Source organism: Engystomops pustulosus, chromosome 1 (genome assembly GCF_040894005.1).
Source record: "Engystomops pustulosus chromosome 1, aEngPut4.maternal, whole genome shotgun sequence".
Lineage (NCBI taxonomy): Eukaryota > Metazoa > Chordata > Amphibia > Anura > Leptodactylidae > Engystomops > Engystomops pustulosus.
The window spans coordinates 190,387,314-190,411,978 of record NC_092411.1 but is presented as its reverse complement, the minus strand read 5'-3'; the positions used below and the strand labels follow the sequence as shown (position 1 = coordinate 190,411,978).

The following is a 24,665-nucleotide window of genomic DNA, read 5'->3' as shown; positions in this document are numbered from 1 at the left end:
GAGGGGGGCTGGGCGGCCGCGTGTCACCAAAAATGGTTACGCGTGTCAGTGCTGACACGCGTGTCATAGGTTCGCCATCACTGCACTAGGCTATAAGCTCTGGGGATGTCAGTGAGAGGATTTTTTGTAACTAAGAGTTTCACTGTTACATTGTGACACACTGATACATAGAGAGGGATCTTCTCAGAGATTATTATTGAGATTATTGTTATTATTGAGATTATTATTATTATTATTAAGATGATTATTGAGATTATTATAATTGAGATTATTAGTATTGAGGCTATTACTATTGAGATTATTATTATTATTATTATTATTATTATTATTATTGAGATTATTATCATTGATATTATTGAGATTAATATTATTGAGATTAGTATTGAGATTATTATTAAAATTTTAATAATAATGATAGTCTTCATGATAATAATAATAAAAATAATAATAATAGTCGTCTCGATAATTACAGTAGTAATCTCTGAGAAGATGTATCTCTATATACCAGTGCATGGAGCCTGTGTCACTGTGTAACAGTAAAAGACTTAGTCACATAAAATCATCTCATCAATAACTGCTGGGCTAATAGCCTAGTGGATAGAGGCTCCATCTCTGTTGAAAGTAGAATGTAAAGTCTGAGTTCAAATCCCAAGCTGAGCAAATTTTTTTTATTATTATGGTGATTATTACGGGTGCCACCATTTTTTCCTCTTTCTCTTCCGGAAATGTTGGGAGGTATGTCACAGTACAGGAATAATAACAACAGTGATGTCACAGTACAGGAATAATACACACAGTGATGTAACAGTAAAGAGATAATATACAGTACAGGATAGTATAGTGATGTAACAATACAAAATAATACTCACAGTATGTAGCAGGCTCCAACCTTTCATCTAATGAAGCTGCCCCCACAGGCCTGTCCCACCAGGAGCTAGGATAGTAGAGGCTTCCTGTGCTCCATAGAACCTGGTATTATCAGTGTCCCCAGCACACTGATACTGCTGATCATGTGGCAGGAGACAGGGCAGGTAGAATGCCTCCTGCTCACTGCTTGGGGCCCAGGGGTTTGTGACCCAGGTGATCTCCATATGATACCACCCTGAATGTAGTTGCAGTTTGGTTTGTGCTATGATATAGCTAAAAGGTAGGTCAGAAGCAGCTTTTGCATTTTAAATGAACACTGAAAAGGATTATGAGCATTTCTAAAAGGCCTAAAATACTCATAAATGTTAACGCCTGTGTCCGCATCATACCTGGTACCTGATATGTGACTGAGGAGACACTAATTTTGTATCTACATTTTATTGCATTTGTTTGTATGAATACAGCAATGCTTGTCTATGAAAAGGTTAAATTGGTTGTCTTATGTTAGTGCTATGCCTCAGTTTTGTTTACAGAGGCACAGCGACCTGACCACTGCAACAAAGATGTCGAGTAAGCCTGCCCTGCCTCTGTAAACAAAGCTCGTTTTTGTTTTCCTACCCTATCTTCACCCCTGGACAGTTAAAATGTTTTCATAAAACACATTAAAACAGACAACCCCTTTAACTGTAGTGACTGACATAGCTCCGCTCCAGTCAATCTTGAACAGGTGATCTGGTTTCTCATTAGTGTTCTTCTCGTATTAATTCACTGCCAGTTACAGTTTACCTCAACCTGCTCCTTACCTTGTGATATTGTATTTGTGGTATTCAAATCTTGGCTCCTTTTCAGACCACTCCCCTTATTTTGTTCTTGTTTTACTGTTTGCTAACTCTGTTGTGACCAAGCCTGTTGACCATTCTTCTGTGTTTCTGTTGTCTCTCCTGTAACTTTGGTACAAGTTACTGCCCACCAAGGTATAATAGGTAGGGCTTGTTTCGGTGGTTCAAATTCAGGGCTCACTGTCTGTGTCTGTGTCTCTTTCATCACATAAATATTAGTATATTATGGAGAATGTTTATAAACCTACTGATCTTCTGTCGTACTGCAATAATCTGTTTTATAAGGTATCTGTTATATACAATAAGGACTTTTCTTTTGTTAAGAGTACTACCATACTTCTTTTCATTAAGCTTGTCCTTTGAAAAATCCTAATGTTCACTGGTCTGCATTATCATATTTTGGTCTGGGGTGTTTCTGGTCTGGTGTTTGCACTAGTATTAATTATCTGATCCAGTGATCTTATGATGAATTATTTTGGGGTTTCTATCATTGGCCCAAATTTATTATAGCATTTGCACCAGTTTTCTGTCTCACTTTGCACTGAAAAGAACATGAAAACTGCTTGCACATGTATCTTTAAAGTGTCTGCGACAGTTTTGTGTCTGACAAGACAGAAAAAATGTGCACGGAATGGGGCGTGTTAGTGCTATGTCAGAGTTTGGGGGCTGGCAGGCTATATACTTCAGGGAAAGCCAGACTTACACAGATGCATTTTTGCAAAAGATATCAAAAAAAGTTTATTGATTAAAAACATAAATCAGGACAGACGTTTTTACAGAAATGTGCAGAAATCTAATACATCTGGGGGATGTGACATTTATTCAAGTACATGAAGTTACACTCAGGAAATGCTAACTCTCACACCCTCCCAGTGACTGACACCCCGTCGCGATGGCGACGGATCACCGCTCTCCGTTACGTCATGGGGAGTGATGATCCTTGGCAAGATGGCAATTTTTTAAGCTGCCGGCAGCTTTGTCGGGTGCACCCCCACCTGGCATGTGACATACTATTACATCACATGCCTTATTCGTTATGATTCAAATCAGTTCTTATCAAATTTTCTCTGTAGGCTATATACTACAGGGAGCTGGCAAGCTACATACTGGGAGGCTGTGACCAATGCATTTCCCACCCTCGGCTTATACTCGAGTCAATAGGTTTTCCCAGTTTCTTTTGTTAAAGGAAACCTACCACATGCTCAGGGTGAGCTGGTGGCGGAGCTTACTTTCATAAGTGTCAGTGTTTTGCGGTTTAAACACTTTTTAATCTTTATAGATGAAGCAGCTTCGGCGCACCTAGCGCGCAACCGTGCGTGACGTCACTGGCTCTCCTTCACTTCCTATGTAGGCGCGTGCACGGTCGCGTGCACAAAAGCTGCTTCAGTTATAAAGATTAAAATGTGTTTAAACCGCGATACAGCGGTTTATGACACTAACGAAAGTAAGCTCAGGGTGAGCTGGTGCTCTGTATTTGCATCTTACACCTACCATTTCATGTGGTAGGTTTCCTTTACAATTAGGTACCTCGGTTTATACTGGGGACGGTTATACACAAGTATATATGGTAATCTGCACACTTTATAGAGCCTCATTAAAGAGGTTTGCCCATGAAAGAAAATTTGCTAATTTGAATCCCCCTGATGTTTACACAATACAAATAATTTTACACCCCAATACTTTACTATTATACTCAGTTTTATTGCTGTTTTTGGTTCTGTCACTCAGTGTCAGTGTGAAATTCAGCAGTGTGGGTGGGCACTAGCTGAGCAGACAAGCAGACAATTCATGATTCCTATGCTATGAGATGCCCTGTGCTGACAATGTGCTTAGATTATCACTGTACAAGTTTAGCTTCACTTTAATTTAGCTTCTGAACAGTCTACTAGAACCTGACACATAAAAAGGGATGGGACAGACCAGAGTCATAAGATGGATATAAGACACAATGAAGCAATCAGCTCAGGTGTCTGAAATATAACACACACAATCAGCTCTGCCTTCCCCTATCCTTGGATTATAAATGCCCTTGCGCCACAATTCTGGTGCTTTTGCACCAAAAACACTGTCTAAAATTCCTTACACCACAGTTATCAAGGCTTAGACCTTTTTTTTGGCACTTGCCCAACTTGTCCGGTTAATGGAGACGTGGCCTTCGGGAAATGGGCGTGCCCTCATGAGAAGGGTGTGTGGCCTGTAGGAAATCATCCATGCACCCAAAATTCTGGCGCACAGTTTAGACCAACTGAAAGTAGGTCTAAAGTAGACCTGTACCAAAATTCATCATAACAGTGACAAATCTGGCGCAGCAAAAGACAAGCCCTCACCCTATGTTTCTGTAGTGTGTCTGGTCTTGTAAAGCAGGGGGAGGGGCAGGAGGCAGAGAGCACTGCAGTATGCAGACAAGAGAAGCTAATTATGAGAGGAATCAATCCGACCATAGTCAGGAGTTTCTGGTCATATCCAAGCACAACCAAATTGTTAACATCAGGACTTATAGAAATAGGTTGGAATCTGTGAAATGCTGTATTTTTAAGAGAATGAATTAGAGATTGTGTTATTTTGGATATATTTAAGAATCTCGTCTTGTCTGGAAATACCTCTCTTACTAACTGACAGCTAAAATGTGTTTCCCTTTAATCTCCATAAATCTATTTTATATTAGCCTACTTGGCATCAGCATGTGGACTTTTACTCCTCTCAATGCCTCCATGGAGGCTTGCTTTCATTTCATGCAAATGCAAACTTTGCAAATGTAATGGGTATAGGACCTTAGATGACATCACCCTGGTCACATGACATGAATGTAACACAAGGCACAGTGTAAACAAACTGACCCAATAATTCCTATAACTAAATAGAGCGTTATTTGTATGCAGTCGAATATTGGAAGAAGTTCCCTAAGTACAAGGAAGCAGGGCAGTGATTTGAAAAGACTGTAATTAAGGTATAGAGCCTCACTGGCAGCTAATTGTATGTAATATGGGGAGGACTTCTATTCCTTTATCAGCAGGCACTGTTAATTGGTGGGTAAAATTCTGTTGACATGTCTTCTTTAAATTTGGGCACACTATGATATTCGTTTGGTCCGTTATGGGTGATATTTATTGCTGCACTGCAGCATTTGTAGTTGCTAAGGTTGTATTTTCCCCTGAGGAAGTCGTTTTTATATGACGAAACGCGTGGGAAGCCTGTCGCCCCTGTCCACCTGTGCCCTCTCTGACTGCATGCCGGTCCACTAGCGGAGTCATACTGGTTGTATCTACATTTTGTCCTTCCTCTGCATATGCTTCATTGCTTTTGTCATGCCTCCCCTGCAGCATCACTGATTGACTTTTGATAGGCTTTGAGGTTGGAACAACCTACTCCATACGTTTATATCTCTAGGTGACCATATTTACCTTTGGGTATCTAGCATTACAGTATTGACTAAGTGATTGTTTACTCCATGGTGGAGCAGTCGGGGAGGCCTTGTATCACTAACCAAGTGTTGGACAGGGGGTTGTTTACAGTTCGCCAAACTGGGTGACTGTATGAATTTATGTATATGGTATATTTTAAATGCTTTTAAATGTGTGTCTTTGATTGTCTGTCATAAATTTTGTAATAAACTTTGTAATAACTTTTGGTGCTCTGAGGTTGTATTTTCAGTCACAGCAGCAAGGTCTACAACAAAAAGCACAGATAGGAAATCAAGCTTTGCTAAAGGGAAAGCTGTTAAAGTAAAGGAGACAAATCACAGTGTGATCTATTTTATACATTTGTTAGACTACTGATTTATCCAAAGTTTGTTGAAAGGTGAAGTGCGCTTTAACATTATAATAATCTTTACTGAGCAGAGCTATATACAAGTTTCAATATCATATCTCTTGTGAATGCCCCTGGACACATAAAATGTGTTGCTATGTTGCTATTCTCGTGTTTCTGCCCACGCGTTACTTCTTTATATAATTAATTTATAAGGATTGACATTAACTCATATTCCAAGAATGAGACCAGGAACATTAACTCTTTTGCAATAAAACTTTTAAAGAGGAAGTTATATTTTGATGAAAAGTATAACTTGTAGAATTATAGTATTATTATTCTTAAAGTTGATTCTTTAAAATAAATGGTTATACAGAAGCAAAAAAAAAAGAAATGTAACAGTACAGAAAAGTGAAAAACCCTTGTCTATTTTATAGTATTTAAAATGCACAACTACTTCTTATAAATACATTTCATATAGATTTATTGAATTGAATGCAAGCTATACAAACATGTTTATAATAAGCTCCACCTATGGGTGGCTGCAGAAAACCAAAACATTGGGTGTCATGTACAAAAGGGTCCGCGGACCGCATTTTCGTCAGGTTTCCCGACGATTTCCGTGTTGCGCCGCATTTAACAGGGATTTTTGGCGCGCGCGATTGGATTTTGCTGCATCGGTGCCGGCTTTCACGCATCACAAATCGGGGCCTGGCCATCGGAAGATCCGACAGATTTAGACAACGCACAGGATTTAACATCGCAAATTGTGTCGCAAGACATGCACTCACATATACCAGGAAGAAGAAGGTGCACTCCGGCGGACCTCAGCAGGGAAGCGAAACATGCAGGATCTCGGGCGCACAATGTTAGTGAATCGCGCCAGACTTCATCTTTGTTGGACCGTCTGGATCGGGAATCCCGTCAGGACCAGGTAAGTAAATGTGCCCCATTGTCCTTAAAATCAGCTGTTGGGAATTTTCAGAAATTTACCAAAAAATTATTTTTTATCATAAACTAAAGACTTATACTTACCTGTTTCATACTGTGCTTTACTGATGGCTTCCAGTTTACATTGACCTACAGGAATTAAATATACTACGTGTACATGTGATCCATGCTGCCAAATGCTGGCTTAAGTGGTAATGCTGGCATATACAGCAAGTTACTGCTGAGGCTAGTAATTGGATGCATTAGTAACTTATCATGTACAGCAGGTAATCTCTGAATGCCGGTAAAGATGGACTAACCTTCGGAGGGCTGATGCTGGCTTCAGTTAGTTTTTTCAATTTATTGTATGATATTCTTGACTCTTAAACAACTACGGTAAGTTTTTAAAATCTGGAAGTGAACTAGATGACTTTGTACCAATTAAAATCTAGATTGAAGAAATATCAAACAGATTTTATTCATAGAACACTAGTAACACAAAATACTAAAGCATTTGATTTGTTGACAGGAAGATTGTTAACCCCTTGCCGCCAATGCCCTTTTTCCATTTTGGGTTTCCATTTTTCACTCCCCAACTCCAGCTCCCCAATCCATAGTTTTTTAAAAATATTTCAGTGTACATAGCTATATGAGGCCTTGTTTTCTGCATAACAAATTGTACTTCCTAGTGATGGTATTTATTATTCCATGCTGTGTACTGGGAAGCAAATTCTAAATGTGATAAAATTGATGAAAAAATATTTATTCCATTTTGTTGTGGGCTGAGTTTTTACAGCATTCACTATACACTCCAAAAGTGTGATCACAGATTTTAAAACATTTTCTATATTTTGATAGACCAGGACTTATCAGACGTGGTGGTACCTGACATGTTTATAGGTTTTTTTGGAAATCAGTTCTAGGGAACAAGAGATTTAAATGGCTAACACCCACAATCATCCGGCATCGGATGTTACCGATGCTTGTTTGCTGCATTATACAGCAAATACCCAAATGACTGAAGAGGGTTAATGTATACTGCGCTTACTTGTTATTTCTTCCATGGTAGAATTTGCTTATTATATTGTATCTCTATTCAATTAAACTTCATCACTTCTTCTCAGTCTAGTTTTTTTTGTCATATTAAAATATCTACTTTTGCAGAAGTTAATTAATGTCTTAAAATAGAACAGGAGCTGAAGCATTAAAGTCTAAAGTCTTAAAAATATAAAGTATAGACTTGTACAATACACGTTCAAGCTCGCTGTTTTAACCTAAGAAAACCTAGGACTATTACATTTTAAAACACTGAATATGCCCAAACATAAAAAGAAAAGTTCAGAAGCAACAAAAACACAATGATGCTAGTTATGCCACTAACTGTATACAACATGTGTATATGAATGCAAAGCATAGAAATTTACCAAGAAAAAGTGTGAATAAGGGCTGTAAGCTTAGCTGCGTCATTCTTTCAAACATGTTGCCTGATGTAGAAGGGATATTTAAGGAACAGTTGGGTTTCTTTTTGTTATTATTTTTTGTAGGTTACTATTCAGAAATGTTCTGGAAGAAAGAAATTGCAGTCATAGTACAAAGGGCATTAACCCTGCAAAAAAAAACTATTAGATTATTCTTTGCAAGCAGGAAAACAAACTACCAAGTAGAATTTACAACAAGTAGGATTTATGATCAAGTTATCAATAATTTCTAGAAGCAATAGAAATGTTAGAATCACATGGTACATATACTTAATTACATTAAAATCACCGAAAATGAGATTGTAATCAAAGAAATAGTAGGTGTTGTAAAACGAGGTCCGCAAATGGTCAACTGGCTCTAACCAACTGAAATAACGCAGAGAGGTGCACAAAGGCAAACTGCTGAAGAGGCAAATTATGAGATTAGAGGGATGATGTAGATATCAGTTCTATACTCCAATTAGGCTTTGAAATCACATGTCAAGCATATGCCATAAAACCACTTCTACATGACAATGGGTGCCCAACTAGAAGAGTTCCAGGTAGCTCATGCGACTATCATGGCTATCACTGTATAGGGCAAGAAAAATGTTCTCAGAATAAATGATAGCTGAAGACTGATCTGGAGACCATGTGGGATATTTATCAGGGCCACTATGCCAGAAAACTGGTGCAGAAGCACAGAAATAATTACAAATGCCTGGCGAGCCTCAGGCACTTTCAATTATTTACTCCAGCAACCCACCAAGGGGGCATGGAGGGACACAAATGGGGCAAGGCTGGTGGTGGAGTGAGCACAAGCTGCAGCATGCAAACTTTCAATAATGAAAGTTTGCATGTTGCAGAATATTTCTATGCTAGGTAGGACTTGTTAAAATCGGAAAGTGCAGAATGGGCTTCAGCATTATCATACACCACCACACGAGTGCCAGCTTATGATAAATTAGCCTCTATGACTGCAATACTAGGTATAGGCAAAAATAACAAGGGCATCCAGTGCTCACGTAAAAACTTGTGGGTTAAGGTTATTTAGGCAACAAAAAGACTAGCATGGTCGTTCCTTTTTCCAAGGTCTCACCCTCATGAGCAAGTGAGGGAGCATCACACTGGAGTGATAAATTTTACAACAATATCAGACCACATGTTACACGTACTACTTGAAACAGCCTGAGTGGTCTAAATGTGCTAACATGACCCACAGAGGCTTCAGACTTGTCTTCCATCAATCACATTTAGTAGGCAAGTGCATAGATTACTGCCAACAACTCATCCTAATAAGTTGAGTGCCCAAGTGCATTCAGTATAGAATAAATCAATACATTCAAGAATAGAAAAGTCATAGAATTATAGAAGTAGCAGGATCCACAGACTCTTTAATGCAATGCAAATGGAAACATTTCTCTGCAATGCATTCTTCTTGTTTTATTTTTTTTACCACATTTCTTCCACAAATTATGAAGTCTTGTTTACCGCATTTGGGCAAATCATAGGGCAGTGCAGTGGGTGATCAACTTCAAAAATCCAGAACTATTTAATTTTTCCGTGTACAGAGCTGTTTGAGGGCTTATTTTTTGCGTAACAAATTTTACTTCTCAGTGAGGTTGTTTATTATTCTACGCTGTGTACTGGGAAGCTGGAAAAAGAATTCCAAATGTGGTGAAATTGGAAAAAAAATGCATTTGTTTTTGTGAGCTCAGTTTTTAACCCCTGCTAGCACCGATCGCGGGTGTTTTCACCTCAATCCCCGCCAGCAATGCTGCCGGCGGCTTCAAAAAGATGGCGCCGCATGGGCCGCCATCTTGTCGCGGATCGTCGCTCCCCGATGACGTCACGGGGAGCGGCGATCCGTCACCATGGTAGCCTCGGGTGTTCCGAATACTCGAGGCTACTTCATTTTAACCCATGCATTACAATGTGCTAATTTTAATGAATGGGAAGTAAAATGGAAAAGTAAAATGGGAAGTAAAATGGGAAGTAAAATCCACATATACTGCCATACAAGTCAAATTGCATTTTTTTTGCCATTTTGAAAAATATAAAAAAATTAATAAAAAGTGACCAAAAGGTCGCGCAATCCCAAAAATTATAGCAATGAAAACGTCATCAAAGTTCACAAAAAATGACACTACCCACAGCTCTGTACACCAAAGTATGAAAAAGTTATTGGCGCCAGAAGATGGCAAAATAAAAAAAAATATATTTTGTACAGGAGGTTTTAATTTTTTTAAATGTATGAAAACATTATAAAACCTATACAAATTTGGCATCCACGTGATCGTACTGACCCAAAGAATAAAGTAGACATGTCATTTGGGACGCAGAGTGAAAGCTGTAAAATCCAAGCCCACAAGAAAACGTCGCAAATGTGGTTTTTCACCATTTTCACTGCATTTGGAATTTTTTTCCCGCTTCTTAGTACACGCCATGGAATATTAAATATGTCACTATGAAGTGCAATTTGTTACACAGAAAATAAGCCATAACGCAGCTCTTTGTGTAGAAAAATAAAAAAGTTATAGATTTTTGAAGTTGGTGAGTGAAAAATGGAAGTGAAAAAACTAAAAAAGGCCAAGTCGTTAAGGGGTTAAAGCTTTCACTGTGCGCTACAAATAACACCTCTGCTTTATTCTTTAGTTCTGTACGATCATGGTGATACAAAATTTATATAGGTTTTATTGTGTTTTAATACATTTTCAAAAATGAAACAAATATGTACGAAAAAAACACTATACTATGGTATACAGAGCTGGGTGAGGTGCCATTTTTTGTGAAATGAGCTCATGTTTTCATTGCTTTCATTTTGAGGACTGTGCAACCTTTTAAACCCTCTTCATTACATTTTTTATTTGATGCAAAAAGTAAAAAGTGCAAAAGTAGCATTTCAGACAATTGGGGGCTGTTTACCATTATGGGGTTCACTGCTAAGAATAACCTTTTTTATATTTTGATAGATTGGGCATTTTGAGACATGGTGACACCTATCATGTTTGTGATTTTTACCGTTTATTATATTTTATTGGCTTTAGGGAAAAGGGGGGGGAGTTGATTTGAGCTTTTAGGTTTTTTAATTTATTTATAAAACTTTTCAAAACTTTTTTTTTACTATTTCTTAGATACACTTACATTAACCCTAGATGGTCTGATTGTTCCTATCATATACTGCAATACTACTGTATTGAAGTATATGGCATTTTTGCACAGTATTCTTTACAACAAGCCACTGGCTCATTATAACGAATCTGCAGAACCAGGCAGCCTCGGGTCTGCTGAAGACTCAAGGATGTCATGGCAACCGATTGCCGCCCCTGATGTTTCGGGGAGCAACAATCAGAAACAAGATGGCATGCCCACGTGCCGCCAACTTTTAAATTCCGCCGGCAGCTTTGGCGGCTAGCACAAACCGCGGTATTAGCGGTGGGTGTTTGCTGCATTATGCAGTAAACCCCACCTCTGTATGAAGAGGGCTCAGCCCATGAGCCCTCTTCATACACCCCCTGCACCTCTAGAGCTTATCTGAAAAGGAGTTGTGACCTAGCCCGGCTCCATAAAATTTTGTTTATACCAACTATACCAACTAATACCTAGTGTACAGTACAACTCCACTGTCTTAAACTCCAACAGATAAATCATATAGCATGATTTATCTGGTGCAGAATCAGGGGCGTAACGATCGTGGTAGCAGGGTGTGTGACCAGGCCTCGGGCTTGAAAGGGCCCAAGAGAGAGGATAAACAATCAATTCTATCTGTATCTTTAAGACACATAAAATTGATTAAGAAAGCAACACAGGCAGAGACATATGCCCGCACTCTGCCCGTATACACTGTATGCTGTGGCGGTGCCATAACATCATGCCACCACAGCGCTGTAAAGTGTGCGCAGGCAGAGTGCATGGACATGTCTCTACCTGCTGCTTGAGTGGAGGATGGGAAAAATAAGAAGACATAGGGAATGCCGGACTGGAGGTAAAAGGCCACTTTGTTCAACTGTGTAAATGTGGCCTTTCGGAAATGCAGACTATATATTTTTTTTTTAAATGGTTGATCAGTTCATAAAATTCAGAGGCAGAGCAAGTAAGAAACTAACTATGGTGTGCAGCTAGAGATGAGTGGAACCAATCTTTGAGTTTGAATTCGGGGTTCGGATGTGTCCCATGCGGCCTGGACATATTGCCAGGTTGGCAGCCGTGCAGCCAATTCAGCAAATTGATGATGCCCCTAGCAATTAGCGATGACTGATTGGGGTGTCCCCTTGGCCAATGACAGCTATGGCTAGTAGCTAGGGATGTCAATTTGCAACAAGAGTTATAGCAGAGAACTGAATCTACAGGGAGCACAGAGCACATTCTATCAATAGGTTGCATGCGCCTTAGCATGTCTATTAGCATATAAAGCAAGAGTAATTAGGACATTACCAACATTAAGTGCTTTAAATGAAGCCTATGTTGATGAAGCCTATTCACAAACGCATTCCGTAGCACAAACCTGGCACACTTTTCCAGCCATTCATTTTTTTTCAGAGGCTTTCCACAGGATAGGGGATAACTTGCTGATCAGTTGGGAATCCTTTGTACCCCAAATGAAGATCCATTGGTTGGACATGCGCACTGCCTCTCCATTTATTGTTTATGGCACTGACAGAGATAGCCATGTGTGGCACAGCAATCTCCGTTAACGCCACAGAGATGAATAGATCAGCATGGCGCATATGGGACCGGTTGCTCTGTTCATATTAGTTGCAATGGTCACTGGGACCCCACCAATCAGCAAGTTATCCCCTATGGATAGAGGAAAACAGACTGAACATAGTACAGTTGTTACAGTGTCAGTGGACTGGAAATTCTTGCACCATATTTCTGTATGATGCAAGAACTCTTATCAAGTGCAGTGTGCTTGGTCTGTGGGATCTGACCAGCAAATAGATTGATTATAAAATAGATCTCAAACACTCATAAAATATTCAATGAGAAATGTAACATTTTTGAACCGCACAATAACGACATAGTTATATTTTATTCTAATGTCAAAGACAAGCTGAGTGCTCGCTGCTTAACTTCTTTAAACAGTTACCATGGAAATGCATTTGCTGGATCTGATATCAGACCATGAGGTAACAGCAGAAACAGCGTTTAGTTGTATTGACCATTTAAACACATCTGCAAAGAGGTAACAAACAACAAATGGCACCATTGTTTTTATATGCATCAATCTTGAAGAATTCACAATGCAAACAATCTAATATGTGAAGCCAGTATGTATGTTAAAGGAATATTTGTCTTCAGCATTATTACAACTTCAAAGAAATAATTGTTACTAAACTCACAGGTATAATAATAAATGGATTATGCAAAATACTAGGAATGCATCAGTTAATTCAGTATGACAGCACACTGCACAAGGATCTGTCATCTATATATACTGTATTGATATATTTGAATAGCTTTCTCAGCATGTACTTATACATTTTACAGTGGTATTCATCTTTCCATTTAGATCAATTCACTATAATTTTTTTTTAACCTTCATATTGCGTTAGATGAATAAGGAAAGAATGATGGAACATTGTAAAATATTTTCATGTACTTATCCAAATGTATATTACAGAATTTTTTTTTTTTAATTGCCTTTAAGTAAAATGAGTGGCAATTAAATCTGAAATGAAACGTTATCATAGTTTATTCTCCACCATCGGCCTTTATGACACTGAGTGTTAGTCTAGTTGCTGTCAAGGCAACTGCAATATATTCTTTGCCAAGCCTGTCAAATGTTAAAGGTACATCCAGCAAAGAGAAGTAAAAGCAAGTTTCTTGCATTTCTGGCCATACAATATAATACAAGCCTGGGAATCTGGAGATTTGTAATACAAAGTAATAGATACAACAATAAGCAAGGTATCCTTATAATAATGTACTTACTGATTCCTGTGTGCGTCTGGCTGAACGCCGTAGCCACCAGCCCTGGCAGCAGAGTTTCTCTTAACGCTGATGGAAGAGTCATCATATTTCATACATTTACCTCACCGAGAAGAAATAATTGCGGGAGAGTCTCTTCACAAAGTGTTGCTGTTGGTAAATAGTCACAGAACATACACTTTAGATGGAGCGATCTGTTTCAGAACTGCTTCTTTCTAATGAAATGAATCTGCTGCTCTCCTTTCCTCTGACTCACATTGGATGAAGACATCCTGATATTTCAAAACCAACCAACCAGAAAGCCCATATGCTTTTAACACATAATTTACCTATTCAAGCCTTTCACTAGGTAACGATTTGAAACACAGAAAAAGAACTGTTCTGCCTCTTGAGCAACACAATATTCATAATCTTGACCACATTGTGCTGTGCTAATACCAATTTTTATTTGCATTTCAATGCCTTTCACGGAAACAATTAAAGCAACCTGCAACGCTCTAATTAACATTGCTATTAGCAGTTGATTCTGGAGAACATCATGCTTTATCACATGTGCCTGCTTCATTCAGTACGAAAAAACAAGATGATTCTATTAAATGAATCTGTTATAGCCAAGTCTATGCAGACAAAAAAGAAACTGCCAGTGCTCCGAAATAATGAAAATATACATACCCTTTAAAAAACCTCTCCATAAGTCAATAGTATCATGTGTGTTCGTGAGGACTAATGCTATTAGTGTTCATTATCACCCTTGGTGGCTTTATTTCTCAGTCTCTGGGGTGGTCGATGGAAACTGTTAAGTTATGATGTTTGTGTAAACTGTCCATAGAAAATGGAAGAAATTCCAAATTTCTAGGATTTGAACTTTACTGATCTGAACTGAACATAGCACTTGATTTGAGGTATTACTGTCTTTTTTAGCTCTAGCAACCCCTGTCTGTGTCACTTCTCTCCCACTCAAATTGTGCAAACTTGTTTTACCTCCTGTCTTCATAGACTTCTATGTAATGTGATAACTATTAGTTCTAGTTTGCCTTAAAGTAGCAGAAGATATTTGGGAGACATTTATAAGTGAATTTGTGTTTAGAAAAGAGGGGGAGAAGGAAAAGAGCCATCAAAGTAGCATAAGAATTTTCTTTATTCACTTGTAAAATTAAAGGACATCTACCACAAGGATGAGACTGTATGCAAATGAGCCTGAGGGCTCCAGATCCAATAACTCATATGGAGCCTGGAGCCCTTCAGGCTCATTTGCATACAGTTCTTCATTCTGGTGGTAGATGCCCTTTAAACCCTAACCCAGATCTGCTATACTTCTGAAGAAATATGAACAGTTATTTCCCTCTGCATGGAATAGACACAATTATGCACCCCATTAGGGACAAGGCAAGAGTTAGTCATGAGTACTACATAATTCCTTACTTTCGAGAGGTTGTTCGTGGTAAATAAAAATAGTTCAGCTTTTTTCAGAAACTGCACCACTTCTGTCATGTGTGATGTTCTACTGCACAGAAGGCAAATACATGTATTGCTCTGTTTGTAGAAAAAATACAGACACTTTGAAGGGGTTTTGCTGGGTTAGAAAAAACAAAGCTATTAAGTTGCTAAAAAAACGGTTGATTTCTGTTAACTATTCAATTATGTAGTCCAGGTAAACCACCAAAAAGCATTTACTGGATTTATTTGGCCTTGACTATAACTGTTTGAGGGATTTATGTCATTCTTTGTTAAACCATAAACTGCCAAAGAGTATCTTCTTATAATATTTTTTTACCCAATAATGTGCCCCTTCAACCGTACTTGTTGGGAAATTCTCCACTAGTTCTTGGTCATGGGATGAAGGCGCTCAATTCTCTTTTAGGCAGGGTTAGAGACTATATATGAGATTCTAGTACAACTAGAAAGTAGGACTAGTGGAGAGCTAAAGCACTATCTGGCCTGGTTGCTTACAGTAGTGTTGGATAGAGAAAGAAAACCTCACTAAAATGATAACCTGAGATGCCAACATCTTATTCATAGTCAATCTTGATAACCAAAGAGCCTATTCAAAAGTATGAGTTTGAAACCTGTCATTATTATAACCCATACAATTTATGCCATCAGGAAGAAAAAAAGATGAAACCATCATGCTATGCACCCCTAAGGGATCAAAAGGAGTTAAAACAAACCAATATTTCTGGCCTTAATATACATTGAACTCATATGTTGAGATAGACAGTTTGATTTTAGCTCCAGCAGTCTGTCAGTCTGTGTCCCTTGTACTCTCTTTTATCTTCTCCTCCCCTTTGTCCATAGATCTGTGCAGTCAGTCCTGCAGTAGCTACACATATTTTTGAGAGATTCCCAAGTGAATTTATGTTCATAGAAAAAGCAGGGGAGAAGGAAAAAATTCAGGAATGTGGCATAAGAATTTTAATTATTAAATTGTACTTTGGAATCCTAACTAAGTTATGCTACACTTCTACAGAAAAAAATAGCAGAGAGTTCAGTATGAACCTTAGATTGGATTTTGATTCAGTCTGAAAAGTAGAAAAATAGAATGATCTGGAAACCAGGACCATGGGGCTCTTTTCTCTAGATCTTTGGGAATTCATTTATCCCCTGGATTTTATATTTATGTTTATTCAGACAAATAGTTTTAGACCATATTTATGTTGTGCAGTGCTCTCATTGAATAGCAGTTCCCAATTTCAGTCTACTTTATTAAAGATAGTACTACATAACATGTTACTTGCATTTTACTACATTGGAAGTATGAATTAAAGTGGTTGGCCACTTTTCTAATGTGTGTCTAAGTGTGGGGGGCAGGATTTTAGGTAGTAACCAATATATATCTATTTAAAGTTGTACTCTGCTTTCTTTATATGTAAAGTGTTTTTACCTAGTTAGCCAGAATTTAGAGGGTCGTGTGATCTTATCTGTCTATAAACAATAGACTTGCCAGGACCTTGATCCTTGATTCATGAATATTATCATGAATATTAACATGAATATTATCATAAGGTCCTGGCAGGCGGATTTTTGATGGAGAGATAAAGATCATATAACCCTCTATCTGTGGCTATGATATGGACAGGAATGTTCATAAAAGTACAGAACTTTAATAAATGTACAATTGTAAATGTCCTAACATTCTGTCCATACTTACACACACATTACAAAATCATTAGGAAAAGTTGCCAACCCCATTAAAACAATTAATTTTTTAATACATTTTGGTAAAAAGTCCAATCTAGCTTTCGGAAGACAACAATAATTCCTTATATTGATCTTACATTAAGGATATATTAATTTTCTTAAATTTTTTTTGTATGTTTAAGAAATCTAATCCAGTGAACACTGGATAGACAGCCTCTCATATATTGGATCATAGGGTATTCAGGGATAAACAGGACCCAACCTCTGATGTATGACCAAAGAGTTAAATATAAGTATAGGATTGGAAATGTTCCTTCTTTTGTAACCAACACAATTATATGGTTCCTGGAGCAAATCATAATTGCGTAACTATTATGTTAGATAACAATGTTTAAAATTTCTATAAATGTTAATAACTTGACAACTGTAGTAATTTATGGTATTTTCAGGCTAGCCTTAGAAATATTTCTAGTCTTTACAGTAAAAACAAAGAACCTTCAGATCAGCCGCACAGTGGTCATGCAGCCATTTGTTATCAACATGTTTTGCTGCTTCTAATTTTATCAGCACCACTTACAAATGCAGCAATTACAATGAAATAGGAGTTTTTCTGTTGCTTTTAGGATCAGGAGCAGTGCTCCAATCAAGTTCTATTATAGGCTTCTCCACAACCGCTCTGTAGATGTAGGCACATTACTTTTCACATTTCACATGCCTCTACTGAGAAGCTAAATGAAACCTTTGTCCACCTGTGAACTGACAGACGTGAATTAGCCATAGTGGTCCACTGCAAAAGAAAAGTCTAGAATGTTTCTAATTAGGTTTCCTACTGCCTCTATTATTTGTCACAGGTTGCCCTAAAATCCACCTTGTTATATAAAAAGAAAATCAACCAATGGAAAGATAAACTTGAAAATCCATTTGTAAACATTGAAAATTCATAAAAAGTTTTGTAGAGATATGTTATAGAGGGTGACTGTAAAATATTTAATGTACATATTAAAATCAGATAAACAACTCCGCAAATTAAGTACTGGCACGTGTTTATTATTCACTAGACTATAAAGTTTTTGTTTTCACTTTTACTCTATTCGGACTGCGCAGATCCCGATTCTGCAGCAACGTCTTTAGACATCGCTGCAACTTTCTACTGCTACTGTGCTAGCCTGATCTATGGCACTAAAATGAACATCCTCTCAGGATTGTATGTTTTTCAGACTGTTCCAGTACACATAGCCCTGTGATTCTTCCACAAATTAAAAAGAACAATCGTGTGCTTGGTCAGGGCTCCAAGGTTTAGATGGCAGACCTTGTCTTTAACTACAGGGCTCACTAACTTCTGTAGATACCAACAGGAGGCATAATTCATGAGTGGTTGACTGGTTCCGATCAACGGACACCAAACAGTGGGTTCGATTAGAGGAGGACCTAGTGTAGTGTACCAGAGTCCAATCCATGCAGCTGGGCCAAGGATGGCACCTGTTCATAAGTGGTATTTTATGTTTTAAGACGTAACATGTTCTTATGCCAATTCTGTAATGTATTCTCTGTACCAGTGTTACTGGGAGGCAGAGAATGGGATAAATTGTCAGTACACTACACACACAAACTGCATCAGTGATACCCACAGTCTGTGGTGGAACTTCTTTAGGTAATGTTAGTAATTTCCAGTTTTTGCTAATACCTGCTAGAAGGTAGGCGGATCGTGCTAATGGGGCCACAACCACAAACCCTTGCTGTAACAGGAAGAGGAAAATGTGAGGGGTTGTTGATCGGTTGATAGTTAAGAAAACTGTCTGCTGCTGACAAGAGGTAGTGGAGACTAATAAGAAAGAAGGGAATCATTAATCCAGGAAACCTAAGCAAGAGGATTTGAGTGTATAATGTAAACTTAGGCTTCTGTATCATCATTCTGAGACTCAAAGGGGAAGGTGAACAAGGATTATTCTAGGATCCACAAGTAATAGCTTTTGGCTCACCCTAGATACTTAATCAGAAAGCTCCCTAGCTGACATGGAGGAAAAAGACACCAATTGGAAACATTGGTGCATCCCCCTAAAACCTCTACAGCAGCCCCCAGAAAAAAGAGATTACAGGACAATGGCAGTGTAAGGGTCCACAGACAACAGAACTAAAGTCTCTGTGGGAAGAGTCCAGGAGGAGGAGTCTGTGGACCAGTGGTCCCAGTGGACCACCGCGAGAGGATGTAGATGGTACTAGCCAACACCTGGGACCGTAGTCTAAGTGGCACCTGATCTTCACCAGAGCCCGCTGCAAAGCGGGATAGACTTGCTACGGCAGGATACCACCAGGTCGTTCCACAGGTGCGACTAGCCCACAGTGGCAGCCGAGGTCGAGATAGCTTATTAGGGGACAGTCTCGTGGTCAAGTTCAGGCACAGGGTCAGGGCAGGTGGCAGAGATTCAAGGTCAAGTCCAATCCGGGGTCAGCAAAGGGAGGTCCAGGCAGATGGGGATGGGAACACAGGACACAGGAGCATAGGAATGCAGGAACGCAGGAACACAGAACTCAGGATCAGGAACACACAGGCAGCTTTCTCTAAGGCGTGGGCACGTAGATCCGGCAGGAAGTGCAGGAAGAGGCAGGCTTATATAATATTGCCGAAAATGGCCAGCGCGCCAGCACACTGGCCCTTTAAATTTACTGAAGGCGGTGCACGCGCAACCTAGGAAGCGGGGACGTGCACACTGTTGGAGTCGTTGCTGAATCGCGATGAGATGAGTGACTCACTGGAGGCCCGGGGCAGCACAGAATGGCACGGGTGCGACTGCGACCCAGGAGGTAGGTCGCAAGAGCACCTGTGACAGTACCCCCCTCCCCCGCCTTCGGTCTCCCCCTCTTCTTGCATTGGAGGAACCTTTGTAGAAAAGCACAATCCAGGATGTTCCCCTCGGGTTCCCAAGACCTCTCCTCTGGGCCGAACCCCCAGTCGACAAGAATCATCTTCCTCTGACCATCTTCGCATCAAGAAACATCAGCTTTAGGAGCAGGAGGAGGTACTTGCCAGGAGAATCAATTCAGGATGACAGGTTTCAGCAGGGAGGCGTGGAAAGAATTCTGGATGCACATGGGGGAAGCAAGGCGTAGCTTTGTAGGCCACGGGGTTGATGACTTTTAGCACCTCAAATGGACCCAGATAGCGAGGACCCAGCTTGTAGCTGGGTATCTTAAGCCTGATGTATCTTGAAGACAGCCACATTTTATCACCCGGAGAGTAGACTGGAGTAGTCCTGCGTCCATTGTCGGCCTGGGTTTTGGTGTGGGTGGACACCCGAAGTAGGGAGAGACGAGTCTGCTTCCAGATCGATTTAAGATCTCTACCCAATTCCTCCACAGCAGGAACCTCGGACGACACAGGTAGAGCGAGAGGTGGGTGAGGATGCTGTCCATAGACAATGAAGAAGGGGGTGGGGTTGGAAGATTTGGAGTCCAAGGAATTATAGGAGAATTCTGCCCATAGCAACAGAGTGGACCACTCTGTCGGGCAGAAACAAAATGACGGAGGTAACATCCGAGAGTCTTGTTAAGCCTCTCAACTTGTCCATTGGACTGAGGATGGTATGCTGTGGAGAAATCCAACTTTACTTGAGTTGACTGCAGGAAGAATGCCAGAAGTGTGAAACAAACTGGACCCCCCGGTCATATATGATGTGCTGAGAAAGTCCATGTAGCCGGAAGATGTTGGTGAAGAACAGGCTAGCAAGACGAGGAGCTGACGGCAGACTGGGCAGAGACACAAATGGGACATCTTGGAGAAGCGGTCTGTTACCGCCGGTATACCCAGAAGAAGAAAGAAGATCGGTGATGAAGTACTTGGCATGCAAGATCACGAGCGGCTAGGTATCGACAACGGCAATAGTAGACCAGCTGGTTTTAGGCAAGATGGCTTATTATGAGCACAGGAAGTTCAGGAACCCACAAAATCCGAAACATCTTTGACCAGGTCAGGCCACCAGTAGAGATGGGAGATGAGTGCTACAGAGTGCTGCACCCCAGGATGCCCAGCCTGAGGCAAACAATGTCTCTAAGACAATATCCTATTTTGCATTGCCGGTCCGACATATGTCTTGCCGGGGGGAAGCTGCGAAAGATCCACCAGAGCAGCAACAACTAGTCGTTCAGGAGCAATAATATGCCGGCTGCTTTCCAATGACGTCTGAGGCACAGGAAAGGGCATCAGCCTTGTTGTTCTTCTCCACAGGACGGAAGTGGATCAGAAGGTTGAAACGTAAGAAGAAGAGTGACCAACGGGCTTGCCTAGGGTTGAGACGTTAAGCTGTCTGGAGATACAGGAGATTTTTATCATCTGTATATACGAAGAATGGATGGTGAGCCCCCTCCAGAAGATATTGCCAGAAATTCTCTATCTCCTATGTAGTAATTCCGCCCTGTGGAGGAAAAAGTTTTAGAAAAAAAGCAGCATTTTCTGGTTAAGCACCACCCCAGCACCTACGGAGAATGCATCAATTTCCAGATGAAAGGGCTTTTCAGCATCAGGTCTACTGAGAACTGGGGCTGAAGAAAAGGCGGCTTTCAACCTTGAGAAGGCTTCTTCAGCAGCCGAAGACCGTAGGTGGGGATTGGCGCCCTTCTTGGTGAGTGCCATAATGGGGGACACAAAAGTTGAGAAATGCAGGATAAACTGCCGGTAATAGTTCGCAAAGCCCAGGAACCTCTGTATGGCACATAGACCCTCCAAACGTGGCCTTTGTACCACAGCAGACAGTTTGGCTGGATCCATATGGAAACACCTGTCGGAGATAAAATAGCCGAGAAAAGTAAGACTCTGCTGGAGAAATTGACATTTCTCAAGCTTGGCATAGAGGCAGTTGGCACGGAGGCATCCAAGAATTTGCCGTACGTGGGACTGGTGGGACTCAAAGTTCGCGGAGAATACCAGAATATCATCAAGATAGACTACGCCACAAGTATAGAGCAGATCCCTGAAGATGTTGTTGACTAATTCTTGAAATACTGGCGCATTACACAGTCTGAATGGCATCACAAAGTACTCAAAATGTCCATCATGAGTGTTAAAAGCAGTAGTCCACTAGTCACCCTTACGGATCCGAATGAAGTTGGAGGCTCCACGGAGATCCAACTTGGAGAAAACCTTGGAGAAGACAGGGCTGCATCGTTCCAGGAGAGTTCTGAGGCCAGGGTACGGAACTGGACAGCATATTCTCCCACAGAAGAGCTCCCCTGGTGTAGATTCAACAGTGCAGTCTCAGCAGAGGAGGCCCTTGCAGATTCTTCAAACACGGACTGGAACTCTGCCAGAAATGCTGTGAGAGTAGCCGTGACCATGTCGTCTCTGTCCAAAGAGGAGTAGCCCAGGCCAGGGCTTTGCCGGAGAGGAGACTGATGAAGAATGCAACCTTGGATCACTCCATGATAAATTGAGAAGGCATGAGTTCTATGTGACGGGAGCACTCGGTTGTAAGGCCGCTGCAGAACTTAGGATCTCCATCATACTTGCATAGAGAGTCGTAGCCTAGGTTCAGCGGCAGGTAGACAAGCAAGGGTAGCAGGAGTCTTGGGAGCAGCCTCGGGAACCTGTTACTGATGTTGAGCAGCTAGCAGCTGTTGCAGCATGGCCGTCACCTGTCCCTGCTGTTCGCGCTCTGTAGCAATCTGCCGGAATTGCTGGACAATGATGGTGGCAAGATCAGGCCGACCGAAGTGGAACCTCGGTGGGATCCATGGCCGGATCTACTGTCAGGATTCGGGATCAGTGGATCCTCTGGACCACCGCGGGAGGTGGCACTAGCCGACACCTGGGACCGTAGTCTAAGTGGCACCTGGTCTTCGATAGAGCCCGCCACAAAGCGGGATGGACATGCTGCGGCAGGGTACCACCAGGTCGTTCCACAGATGCGACTAGCCCACGGTGGCAGCCGAGGTCGAGGTACCTTAGCAGGAGAAAATCTCCGGGTCAGGGCAGGTGACAGATGCAAGGTCAAGTCCAATCTGGGGTCAGCAACGGGAGGTCTAGACAGATGGGCACGGGAACACGGGACACAGGATTGCAGGAAGACAGGAACACAGTACCCAGGAGCAGGAACACACAGGATCGCAGGAATACAGGACTCAGGACCAGGAATACACAGGAACACACAGGAACGTAGGAATATCGCTGGGGAGCTTTCTCTAAGGTGTAGGCACAAAGATCCATCAGGGAGTGCAGGAAAAGGCTTATATTATATTGCTGAAAATGGCCAGTGCCAATAAACGGCGCTCTGGCCCTTTAAATTTACTGAAGGGCAGCGCAGAGGGGCACGGGTGCCTGCAACCCGAGAGATAGGTCGCAGGAGCACCCGTGACAAGATGGCTTTCTGAGGAAGAGGGAACATGACTTCAGTGTTAAAATTTCAAAGTAGATGATTCCACCATAATGGGTCATGAAAGAAACTTAATCTGGAAGGTGTTCAGCCACGTGACAACATACTGGAAGATGTTTATTAGTTCAATTTTTGCTGACAGGATCCCTTTTAACAATCTTAATTTTACGTTGTAGAAAAAGGTCTCTTCTATATATGTGACCCGAATTTGCCTTCCAATCTAAATTCTGATCTAAATAGATACCCAAATACTTCTATACCTCCACTTGCTCTACCTGAGTAACATTGAGTGTTATAGGGGCAGGGGGGGAATGGTAATTTAAAATGGCCCTGGAAAAAACTGCCCCATTTTATGGGCGGAGTCAAGACAAGTGGGTGTGGTCAGACAATATGGGTGGGGTCATAACCGACAAATTGTTGGTATATATAGAATAACACATTTAATCCTGCCTTCTTTACACAAAATAAAACTACTAAAATACGTTTTCCCATATACAAGCTAACTATCTATAATCCTGCCCCCTATGTACAAAAATAGAACTACCGTACTATAATACTGCCCCCTATGTACAAAAATAGAACTACCGTACTATAATACTGCCCACTATGTACAGGAATAGAACTACTATAATACTGCCCCTATGTACAAGAATAGAACTACTATAATACTGCCCCCTATGTACAAGAATATAACTACTATAATACTGCCCCTATGTACAAGAATAGAACTACTATAATTCTGCCCCCTATGTAAAAGAATAGAACTACTATAATACTGCCCCCTATGTACAAGAATATAACTACTATAATACAGCCCCCTATGTACAAGAATAGAACTACTATAATACAGCCCCCTATGTACAAGAATAGAACTACTATAATACTGCCCCGTATGTACAAAAATAGAACTACTATAATACTGCCCCCTATGTACAAGAATAGAACTACTATAATACTGCCCCCTATGTACAAGAATATAACTACTATAATACTGCCCCCTATGTACAAGAATAGAACTACTATAATACTGCCCCCTATGTACAAGAATATAACTACTATAATACTGCCCCGTATGTACAAGAATAGAACTACTATAATACTGCCCCCTATGTACAAGAATAGAACTACTATAATACTGCCCCCTATGTACAAGAATAGAACTACTATAATACTGCCCCCTATGTACAAGAATAGAACTACTATAATACTGCCCCCTATGTACAAGAATAGAACTACTATAATACTGCCCCCTATGTACAAGAATAGAACTACTATAATACTGCCCCCTATGTACAAGAATAGAACTACTATAATACTGCCCCCTATGTACAAGAATAGAACTACTATAATACTGCCCCCTATGTACAAGAATAGAACTACTATAATACTGCCCC

General features: G+C 40.5%; 1 protein-coding gene across 1 annotated transcript in view; it reads right to left on the bottom strand.

Moving 5' to 3' along the window:
- ARHGAP24 (Rho GTPase activating protein 24) overlaps positions 1-13,986 on the bottom strand; it is a 473,550-nt gene extending 459,564 nt beyond the window's left edge. Inside the window, exon 1 of the mRNA XM_072116067.1 lies at positions 13,775-13,986. Coding sequence (XP_071972168.1) covers positions 13,775-13,859 — 85 coding nt within the window. The 5' untranslated portion in view covers positions 13,860-13,986. The remainder of the gene's footprint in view (positions 1-13,774) is intronic.
- Between the last annotated feature and the right edge of the window lie 10,679 nt (positions 13,987-24,665).